This window comes from Cetorhinus maximus, chromosome 16 (genome assembly GCF_964194155.1).
Source record: "Cetorhinus maximus chromosome 16, sCetMax3.hap1.1, whole genome shotgun sequence".
Lineage (NCBI taxonomy): Eukaryota > Metazoa > Chordata > Chondrichthyes > Lamniformes > Cetorhinidae > Cetorhinus > Cetorhinus maximus.
The window spans coordinates 68194348-68206544 of NC_135894.1; the positions used below are offsets into that span (position 1 = coordinate 68194348).

Consider the following 12197-nt stretch of genomic DNA (forward strand, 5'->3'; position numbering starts at 1 on the left):
TGTGGCCAGAATGTTGCCAGGGCCCATAGCCTTTGCAGTATCCAGTGCCTTCAGCTTTTTCTTGATATCATGTGGTGAGAATCGAATTGGCTGAAGACTGGCATCTGTGATGATGGGGCACATCCAGGGGAGGCCGAGATGGATCACCCACTTGGCATTTCTGGCTGAAGATAGTTGCAAATGCTTCTGCCTTATCTTTGCACTGATGTGCTGGGCTCCTCCATCATCAAGGATAGGGATATTTGTGGAACCTCCTCTTCCAGTGAATTGTTTGATTGTCCATCACTATACACAACTGGATGTGGCAGGACTACAGAGCTTCGATTTGATTCATTGATTGTGAGATTGCTTAGCTCTGTTTATCGCATGCTGCTTACGCTGTTTGGCATGCAAGTAGTCCCGAGTCGTAGCTTCACCAGGTTGACACCTCATTTTTAGGTACACTTGGTGCTGCTCTTGGCATGCCCTCCTGCACTCCTCATTGAACCAGGGTTGATCCCCTGGCTTGGTAATGATAGAGTGGGGGAGATGAGGTTAAAGATTATGGCTGAATACAATTCTGCTGCTGCTGATGGCCCACAGCGCCTCATGGATGCCCAGTCAAGTTGCTAGATCTGTCCGAAATCTAAATCATTTAGCAGAGTGTTTGCGCCACAACGTGATGGAGGGATCCTCTAAGTGAAGATGGGACTTTGTCTCTACAAGGACTGTGCAGTGGTCACTCCTACCAATAAGATCACGGACTGAGGCATCTGCGACAGGCAGGTTGGTGAGGATGAGGTCAAGTATGTTGTTTTTCCCTCACCACCTGCCATGTACCTACTCTAGCAGCCTATGTTCTTTAGGAATTGGCCAGCTCGGTCAGTAATGGTACTAATGCTTCAGATGCTAATGATGGACATTGAAGTCCCCCACCCAGATTACATTCTGTGCCCTTGCGACCCTAAGTGCTTCCTTCAGGTGGTGTTCAACATGGAGGAGTACTGATTCATCAGTGCGGGGTACATGGTAATAAGCAGGAGGTTTCTGTACCCACATTTGACCTGATGCCATGAGACTTCATGGGGTCCAGGGTCAATGTTGAGTACTCCCAGGGCAACTCACTCCCGACTGTACATCACTGTGCTGCTGGATCTCTTCTGCCGGTGGGACTGGCATGATTCCATAAGTTTGAGTAGTCTCTCCCAATTTTGGCACACAATCCCCCCCACCCCACACCCCCCCACCCCCCCAAATGTTAGTAAGGACGACTTTGCAGGGGCATCAGGTTTGCCGTTGTCGTTTCTGGTGCCTAGACCGATTCAGTGGTCTATCTGGGTTCATTTCCGGTAGACTTGCAAGTTTGTAAGTGGTTTGCAAGGCCACTTCAGAGGGCATTTAGGAGTCAACCACATTGCTGTGGACCTGGAATCACATGTAGGCCAGACCAGGATGGCAGATTTCCTTCCCTAAAGGGGATTAGTGAACCAGGTGGGTTTTTACAACTAGAGTTTTAAGTTCATATTTTTACTGAATTCAAATTCCACTATCTGCTGTGGTGGGATTTGAACCTAGGTCCCCAGAGCTTTACCCTGGGTCTCTGGATTACTAGTCCAGTGACACTGCTATTACACCACCCTCTCCCCTTGTCATTTCCTTAATTATTACCTTGCTCTTTTGCATTGGCTTCTCTATTTATTAAATCTTTCCAAACTTGATCCCTTGCCCCAAGTATATGGTTTAAAGCCCTCGCTACTGCTCTAGTTATATGACTCGCCACTCGGAACACTAGTCCCAGTATGTTCCAGGTAAATACCATCCCAATGGTACAGCCTCCCACTTTCCCTAGTACTGGTGCCGGTGCCCCATGAATCAAAACCCATTTCTCCCACACCAATCTTTGAGCCACACATTTAACTCTCTAATCTGATTTATCCTGTGCCCATTTGCTCCTGGCTTAGGTAGTGATCCAGAGCCTATTACCTTTTGAAATTTTTAAATTTAGCCCCTAGCTGCTCATATTCTCTCAGCAGAACCTCTTTCCTGGTTCTGCCTGCGTCATTGGTACCCATGTGGACCACAACCACTGGATCTTCCTCCTCCAACTGCAAGTTCCTCTCCAACCCAGAACAAATGTTCCAAACCCTTGCACTGGGCAGGCAATACAGCCATCTGGACTCCAAGTTCTCGGCTGCAGAAAACTGTGTCTATCTCCCTGACTATACTGTTCCCAACTACCACTACATTCCTAGTAACTTCCCCCTGGTTGGGTGGCTTCCTGTATCATGGTGCCATCTCATACTCATCCACCCTGCAGCCTCATCCATACAGGTTGCAAGAACGTCAAACCGGTTGACAATTGCAAAGGCTGAGGTCCCTCCACTTTTACATTCTAGGTCCCCATACTTGCCTCATTCGCAGTCACACCTTCCTGCTCCTGATCATGTCAGAAAACCCTGTCCTAAGGGATGTGACTGCCTCCTGATACAAAGCGTCCAGGTAACTTTCTCTCTCCCTGATGCATTGCAGTTTCTGCGCCTCGGCCTCCAGGTCAATGGCTCTGAGCCAAGGTTCCTCAGGCTGCAGGCACGTTTGCCCTGGATTTGAAGAATTAGGAAAATCTTGCCATACTAATCTCCAATTCAAAAACTTTCTGCTTGTAGAGCTGTCAAATCAAGATAGAATCTAAATGTATAATTGCAATATCCAAGATATGACTGAAGTACTCTTATCGTCAGGGCAAAAGTGAAATATAGAAGGACCCCACCCCCTACACCGACCCTAGTGTAACCGTATTGGTTAATTTCCAAAGACTACAGATAATATGAGATTGCAAGCCTGGGACAATTATGACATCAACAGACTAAAGCATAGGCAATTTAGAGCCTTTGGTAAAAATAACAACAATATTAGACGGGGAGCTGGCAGAGTCCTAAATGACAGTTGCTAGACTGGGTCTGTGGCAGGTGGTGAAGGAACTAACTAGAGGGAAAAACATACTTGACCTCATCCTCACCAACCTGCCTGCCGCAGATGCATCTGTCCGTGACAGTGTCAGCAGGAGCGGCCACCGCACAGTTTTTGTGCAGGCAAAGTCCCACCTTCACACTGAAGATACCCCCCATTGTGTTGTATGACACTATCAATGTGTTAAATGGGGTAGAGATCAAACACATCTAGTAACTCAAGACTGAGCATCCATGAGGTGCTGTGGGCCATCAACACTGTACTCAAACATAATCTGTAACCTCATAGCTTGGCATATCCCCCAATCTACAATTACCGTCAAGCCAGGGGATCAACCCTGGTTCCATGAAGAGTGCAGGAGGGCATGCCAGGCATACCTAAAAATGAGGTATCAACCTGGTGAAGCTATAACACAGGAGCACTTGTTTGCCAAACAGCATAAGCAGCAAGTGGTGGACAGAGCTAAGCGATCCCACAATCAACGGATCAGATCTAAGTTCTGCAGTCCTGCCACATCCAGTTGTGAATGGTAGTGGGCAATAAAACAACTCACTGGAGGAAGAGGCTCCACAAATATCCCCATCCTCAATGATGGAGGAGCCCAGCACATCAGTGCAACAGATAAGGTGGAAGCATTTGCTACAATCTTCAGCCAAAAGTGCCGTGAGGATGATCCATTTCGGCCTCCTCTGGCATCACAAATGCCAGCCTTCGCCAATTTGATTCACTCCACGTGATATCAAGAAATGGCTGAAGGCACCGGTTACTGCAAAAGCCAAGGGCCCTGACAACATTCCGGCAATATAACTGATGACTTGCGCTCCAGAATTTGCCGCGCCCCTAGTCCAGCTGCTCCAGTACAGCTACAGCTCAGGCATCTACCAGGCTATGTGGAAAATTGCCCAGGTATGTCTTGTACACAAAAAGCAGGACAAATCCAACTCCTTCCACAAACATTCACTCCCTCCACCACCGACGCACAGTAGCAGCAGTGTGTACCATCTACAAGATGCACTGCAAGAACTCACCAAGGTTCCTTAAACAGCACCTTCCAAACCCATCTAGAAGGATAAGGGCAGCAGATAGATGGGAACACCACCACCTGGAAATTCCCCTCCAAGTCACTCACCATCCTGACTTGGAAATATAAAGCTGTTCCTTCACTGTCGCTGGGCCAAAATCCTGGAACTCCCTTCCTAACAGCACTGTGGGTGTACCTACACTACATGGACCTCAGCAGTTCAAGGCGGCAGCTCACCACCACCTTCTTAAGGGATGGGCAATAAATGCTGGCCCAGCCAGCGAAGCCACATCCCGTGAATGAGTAAAAGCCTAACATTTGATGGCTAATAAAAACTGCTCGATTTTAAACAGCTGTATACATTTGATACTACAGATTAACCCATCTGCCATTCTATAAATTATTCATAATTTATCAGAGTCCAAAGGGTTTTTGGAGCAATTGGAAGGTTTCACAGCCTGAAACAAACTCCTAATGTAACAGCTCTCAGAAAAACAGCAACAAACCATTCACAGTTCACAGAAACTGATGACCATTATGACCTACTGCTAATCATGAGAGATACTTCAACAATATTAAAGGGAGAAGAATCAGAATTTTTAAAAATAAATTTAATTCAATTAATTTAATGCATGTATATTCATATGTTACACAGGTCCTTTTAAAAAAAAAACCGTAAAAGTAGTTTGTGGAGTATATAATGCGCCCTTCCTGAACATTGCTGTTCACTTATGAAACATAGAAACATAGAAAATAGGAGGCGGCAGCCATTCAGTCCTGAGAGCCTTCTCCGCCATTCATTATGATCATGACTGATCATCCAACTCAATAGCCTGCTCCCACTTTCTCCCCATATCCTTTGATCCCTTTTGCCCCAAGAGCTTATATCTAACTCCTTCTTGAAAAAATACAATGTTTTCGCCTCAACTACTTTCTGTGGTAGCGAATTCCACAGGTTCACCACTCTCTGGGTGAAAAAATTTCTCCTCATCTCAGTTCTAAATGGTCCACCCAGTATCCTCAGACTGTGACCCCTGGTTCTGGACTCCCCCACCATCAGGTACATCCTTCCTGCATCCACAGCCCTTTATTGCTGACATATCCTATTGTCAGTATTGTGAAAATGTCTAGCTTCATGATTTGTTTGTTTTAGGAGTATAACTTTTAGCTTTGGGATTGCATTGTTAAATACAAAGTAAATGGGAAAAAGCCTGAGTTTAAGAAGTTGGTAAACTGACCTAAAGAGATCATATTCGAAGGGTGGCCAATGTTTATTTAATAAGGTCAGGTTTAGAATGGGAAAACATTAAACAATGGATGGCCCCTTTCCGAGTTCCTTTGCGGTGATGAGATATCTACAGTTGTCTCCATAAGGTTTAAATTATTCATGTATTTCCCCAGATTAAAGAAAGGTTGGAAAGCAACTGATAAACAAGGGAAGGTCTTCAAGTATTCATATACTTTTCAGATCAAAGGACAGGTCTGGGAGTGAGAGATAATTAGTTTACATCTCTATCTAGGGCATCCCAGGTGTGTCACATTGCAATTAGGATAAGCTGAAGTGGGGGGGGGGGGGGAACCCTTTTGTTTTGAGTTTATCAGTGTGATTTTTCACAGAAAACAGGTGGTTTACATCTGGCGCTGGAACAGCTTGGAAACCAGTAGAGAGAGAAAGCCGCCAGCAGTGTAGAACACTAAGAAAGAAGGCAGTGAGTCCCATGCTTAAGTTAGAGTGTCCACAATCGTTAGGTGCTTGAGAGTTGGAAGGTCACCCAGCCGAATGCTAGTGGAAGGACCCCAAGAAATCTCATACCTTGGAGAATAGCAGGGGCACTGAGGACAATCAAAGTGAATTCCTAAGAGCTGTGGCACACCTTGGTTTGGACCCAGGAGAAATGAAGGAATCTTCCAGATCCTGGAAAGCATTGGGGCACTCTCAGGTGGAAATAAAAATAGAACAGGGAGTCACCCATTGGGATTTTTGGGCTTAAAGGATAAGGGTTTATGAAATAGTGTTGTTAGTAGTACTTGCTTTGCTTAATTTGTGTAAAGTAAAAGTTCTGTTTAAAATGTGAAATCTTGTGGTTTAATTCTCTCAGTTAATAACTGGGGAGTTTGAATTTTCTTTTAAAAGTTAATGGTCTCCCTCGAGATCATAACATGAAGGAGTGAGCTCAAAAGTTCATTAGATAAGTAATTTTAAAAATAAACAGGTTTAAAATGGAAGTGTGTTGACGAATTGCAAAAAAATGCAACCATTTGCAAAGAATCTTAAAAGTTATCGTTTCTTTCAGAACTGCAATTTAGTGCATATCATTAAGAATAGCAAAATACTATGAATACTGGAAATCTGAAACAACAGATAATGCTGGAAATATTTAGCAGTTCAGTCAGCATCTGAGGAGAGAGAAACAGAATTAACATTTCCGTTTGATGACCTTGCAACACCTGCCCTATCTCCTCTCACTCCTTCCAGATGAAACAGCAATTTAGTTGATTTTTTTTCAATTTAGTACACTGTATTCACTGCTCATAATATAGACTGCTCTACATTGGGTGACCACTTTGTGGAACACTCCATTCATTCTGTAAGCATGACCCTAAGCTTCTGGTAGTCTGTCGTTTTAAACCATCAATGCTGATGGATTAAAAGTGGACTAATACAATTGGAAATTTACTAACAATCTTATTCTTAAAGTATAGACTAAGAACTCCAAAAAGAGGCACACTGTTCTGCCTACCCACAGAAACCATTAAAAAGCAACTAAGATTGGGAGCCTAATTTAAGTTAACAAGCCACACCTTTGGATCCTCAAATCTACATGTCTCAGAATTTCAATAAAATTTACAGCTGTCAAATGGGACATCAGTTCCTGTTGGTCATCCAGATGGATTGCTGTGTGACTGAATATGCCATCTTGCTGCAAAATCTGACAACTAAATTAATACATCACCTCAGAATGCACCTGTTTTCCAACATAATTAGGGACATACAAGTAGGTGTTAGACAAAGTATGGTGCAAAGCACAAATGAAACAATGAAGTAAAACATTAAAATAGGCGATTTGATGCAAAAAAAGTACACATTAAATTCCTTACTTTTACATAAATCATCGGGAGTGTCTGCTTGGCTCGGCTGTAATGTCTGGCAACTCTGTACACAGTTTCCGGAACATAGTCTAGCACCAAGTTGAGGTACACTTCATCTTTCTAGAAGGAGAAAAAAGTTTGCAATTATCATTATATATAAATATATAACCACACAGACCCTTCCAATCTATTTGATATGTTTGTTTCAGGCACCCAGCATCTATAGCTAGCAGTCCCTGATCAGGCTACATAGGCCATGATTTGAGGCATTGTGAAGCACTGTGCTCCAAAAATGCACCAATCACAATTTGTGACTAGAGATGTTGTATGAATATCAAATTACAGGAAGCAATTTAGAACTTATAGTTAAATGATTTATTATTTGAGATTGGGAGAAGAAACAATAATGTGGTATAAAAAATCCTCCATAAGATTGATGCCCTTGTTCACTCTCCACAAATGCCATCTGGAAGAACATGCGTGAGTGGCAATGAGCACAAGTTTATGCTCAGTTATGGCATACTGCATGGTTGGGTGTCCCACAGATACTCATTTAAAAGCCTACACATAAATAGTCTTCTGAACAAGGTCATTGCTTCCAAAACATAAGACTAATCAAGCCAACAAAAAACGTTATTTACAAAGAATGGTAAGAGACACTTCCTTGCAATAAACGAAAGATGAGGAAAAGAAACAGGGTTGTGTTTTGCCTGACACAAAACTGGAATGCAGTAGAGTCTACAAACTGAATTCCTTCCGAAAAACTTATTTGTTTCCAGGAAGATATTGTGAATCCCAAAGCAAAGCTACAGTTTAAAACCACTTTGAAATCTAAGTGCCTTGCAGCATAATACAAGTTGCATGGAGTTCAGTGCAGTGGAGTTGAAGCAAGGTGAGGCGGGAACCAGATTGTGTAAAACAAATACAGGTTAATACAATACTTGTTTTAAAAGCTAAAAAAGTGATGTGCCAAATACTTTGCAACAGAATTAGTGGTTGAAAACTGTCAGTCAAGATTATGCTTAATTCTATAAATTACATTTCAAAATCAACTGGAATCTTTAACGCAGTAAAACGCTTATGCTACAGAGAACTATGTTAGTACAAATGACTAAAAACTTGGTCAAAGAGGTAGGTTTTAAGCAGTATCTTAAAGCAGGAAAGGTAGAGGGGTTTTGTGGGAAGTGAGGATTGGTTGTGAAGTGGGGAGTAAGGGAGGGTGGGGGGTGATGGGGAATTCCAGAGCTTCGAGCCAAGATGGGAGCCAATCTCCAGATGAAGGAAGTGGGGAAGTATGAGGACAGAATTGGATGAAGAGTTCTCAGGGGGTTGCAGGAGGTTACAGAGATAGGGGGAGGGGAGGCCGTGAGGGATTTCAAAACAAGTGAGAATTTTAAAATTGAAGCATACCCAAATGAACCTCAGCCACTGATAATGGGTGAATAGTACTTGGTACAAGGTAGGGTACAAACAGCAGAGTTTTGCTTGAGCATAAGTCAATGGAGGCTGCAAGTTGAAAGGCTGATCGGTGGTGCATTGCCATCTTCAGAGTTGACTATTCCAAAGGCATGGATGAGCTGAAGCAAGGCTGATGTTAAAAAGACGTAAGGTATGGAGTTGGAAGCTCGGCTTCGGGTCAAATAGAATGCAGATGTTGCAGACAGCCTGGTTCAGCCCGAGAACTAGACAAGCTAAAGTTTTAAGAATGGTGAATGATTCATTTCCTCTCAAGTATTGAAACGTCAAATTCCTGTTGGTGGTGCTATTGAGAACCAATAATGTGTTTAATAGTAAGAACCCAAGGTTCAAAATGAGGTGATAAATGTTAAAATGATATTAAGAGCTAAATGTAATTTTATGCCCAGAATATGTGGCAGAAATATGAATGACAGCAAGTCATTGTGTAACTTAAACCTTTAGGGTTTTCTCGAGAAAGAAATGAATAGATTTAGTGCTTTTGAGCAGTTCTGAAATCTTACAAATCTCTTCATTCAAATGTTGCTATATACTGGAATGTTAAACTTTTTGAATATGTGGACATTTAATTCTATGCATTAGGTTTAATATTTACATTTTTACAGTTTATTATTTCAAGCTTGTTTAAGCATTCAATATAAGTTGAAATAGGTGATAACAGAATCACAGTGCAGAAGAGGCCCTTCAGCCCATAGAGTCTGCACCAACACATGAGAAACACCTGACCTACCTACCTAATCCCATTTACCAGCACTTGGCCCATAGCCTTGAATGTTATGACATGCCAAGTGCTCATCCAGATACTTTTTAAAGGATGTGAGGCAACACGCCTCCACCACTCTCCCAGGCAGTGCATTCCAGACCATCACCACCCTCTGGGTAAAAAAGTTTTTCCTCACATCTCCCCTAAACCTCCTGCCCCTCACCTTGAACTTATGCCCCCTTGTGACTGACCCTTCAACTAAGGGGAACAGCTGCTCCCTATCCACCCTGTCCATGCCCCTCATAATCTTGTACACCTCAATCAGGTCGCCCCTCAGTCTTCTCTGCTCCAACGAAAACACCTAAGTCTATCCAACCTCTCTTCATAACTTAAATGTTTCATCCCAGGCAACATCCTGGTGAATCTCCTCTGCACCCCCTCCAGTGCAATCACATCCTTCCTATAATGTGGCAACCAGAACTGCACACAGTACTCCAGCTGTGGCCTCACCAGTGTCCCATATGCCTTTTTCACCACCCCACGATCTATGGACACACAGGCCAAGGTCCCTTTGTTCCTCAGAACTTCCTAGTGCCATGCCGTTAATTGAATACTTCCTTGTCAAATTACTCCTTCCAAAGTGTATCACCTCACACTTTTCAGGGTTAAATTCCACCTGCCAATTATCTGCCCATTTGACCATCCCGTCTATATCTTCCTGTAGCCCAAGACACTCACCCTCACTGTTAACCACCCGGCCAATCTTTGTGTCATCCGCAAACTTACTAATCCTACCCCCCACATAGTCATCTATGTTGTTTATATAACATGGGGTGGGGGGGAGAGAATATACCGGTCTTGGTTAGAATCCTTATCAAGTGAAACTTCAATAATCCACTGTAGACGGAGAACTGGCAACCAAGGTAAATGGCCAGTATATATAGCACAGGCACAACATTTTCTTCCGAACATATATGTTCAGTTCAGAGCTCTCCACCATCTGGGAAAGTCTACATGCAGATTGGTAAAATGACAAATATAATTTTGCTTTAGCTGCTACACAAAGGTAAAGAAAACTGTATTACCCCATGGGACAGGGAAGGAGGAGGATTTACTAAATTGAGTGGTGAATGAAAAAAAATGACCGGATTAAGTTGGATAATTTTATTTAAATATTTGTGCACACTTTTGACAATATAAACCATCATTTCCATTTATTTCAAAATTTTCCATCATTTTACAGTCAGAATTCGAAGCAATCTGTACACGTAAATGTGAGAGATAAATAGCTGCAATGCAGTACAATTTTAAAACCACAGAAATATTAAATAGGGTTGGTAAGAAAATAAAAGAAGTCTCTGTAATGGACACTTCTTTTTCAGCTTATCGGAGAGAATAGTTACTCAATTAAATTTTGTATTACTGAAAATTTCCACTGTCAGAATTTCAACTATCCTGCATAATCAAAATTTGCCTTGACTTTAAGGGTTTCATTCTTGTGTTGAAATCCCTCCATGGCCTCACTCTCCCTATCTCTGTAACCACCTAGAGAACTCAGGGGGCTGTGGGGTTCAATGTTAATCCAGTTCTGGCTTCGTGTGCATTCCTGATTTTCATCACTTCACCATTAGCAGCTGTGTCTTCAGCTGCCCATGCCCCAAGCTCTGGAATTCCCTCCCTGAATCTCTGTCACACTACCACTCTCACCATCTTTAAATTTCTATCTTTACGTTGATGTGGCTCGTATCAAATTCCATCCCAAAATGCTCATGTGAGGCACAGACATTTTAACCACATGAAAGGCACTGTATAAATGAAATTGTCGTTGTTGCTTAGGCACATAACGAAAATGTTCAGAAGAGAATTCCAAAACTAAAAGATTTACAGCAAGTTAGGGTCCACCACAGTAATACTTCAGTTAGCAACAAATGAGATTTTAAGAAACCTTTAAGCTGGAAAAAACCTCCCACATTTTCTACATCTTTTGTCTTTTATTCCCACCCAAACGATGTACACGTTCCTCAATTTTACCTTGTCCCTCCCCCTCCTTTCTTCACCCCAGCCATCTCATGTTTTGAGAAATGTTGACCAAAATTTTATATATATTATTCATGAAAATTCAACTGTTTATACCAGGCTTGCCCAAGGCCCAGCACACAGGCCAGATATGGCTCCCAAGGCATGTTCATCCAGCCCAACATGTTCTTGGACTCAACCGTCTAAGTCTCTAAGACTTCCTGGACAGAATTTTTAAAAATGCTCAAAGGGTGCTCATCCAATCACAGGCTGGTTTCTTCATGCATTGGCTACTGATTGGCTGTTGAAAGGAGCCTATGTAGGGTGAAACCAGCCTATGATTGGACAAGTGTCACATCATTGGGCAGCCTCAATTTCAATTTGGTCAGGGTGCCTGAAGCGCGTGCTTGGGGTAGGCGGGCTGGGGAGTGGCCGCATTGGGTGCTCAGAGGTGGGCGGGGGTTGGCAGCTCAAGGCTGGTGGGGGATATTGGGTATTTGGGGCTGGTGTGGGGATAAAAGACAAAAGATGTGGAAAATGCATGCGTGTGTGGAGCTGTGGGTGCTGGTGGATGTTTGGAGCCGGGGGAGACTGGTGGGTGCTCAGAGCTGGCAGGGGGAGCTCGACCTCAGCAGTCCCAGACCCAAGGGGCCTCAAGGAACCAAAGGCCTGTATATTTTCCCCCTCCATGTCATCATCTATTTTGACTGGGTCGATGCTCAGGGTTCGTGTGCCGGTGTGGGTGTGGTACGGGAGGCTCAGACCTCAGGAGGCCTCAATATTTATTTTCATTGGAGGGGATGCCCAGGAGGTAGGTGCACATGCGGAAGAGATGCCAGGAACAGGGGCTCAGACTTCCAGAGTGGAGCACGAGGCAGCAGAAGCAGGCCCCAAAAGCGTCCGACTGGTGGGCGGGGGGCGGGCGAGAGAGGGAGGGAGGGGGCG

General features: G+C 43.5%; 1 protein-coding gene across 1 annotated transcript in view; it reads right to left on the reverse strand.

The window, feature by feature from the left end:
* Positions 1-12197, reverse strand: part of gsk3ba (glycogen synthase kinase 3 beta, genome duplicate a) — a 173650-nt gene that overhangs the window by 56875 nt on the left and 104578 nt on the right. Inside the window, exon 4 of the mRNA XM_078559969.1 lies at positions 7067-7177. Coding sequence (XP_078416095.1) covers positions 7067-7177 — 111 coding nt within the window. The remainder of the gene's footprint in view (positions 1-7066; positions 7178-12197) is intronic.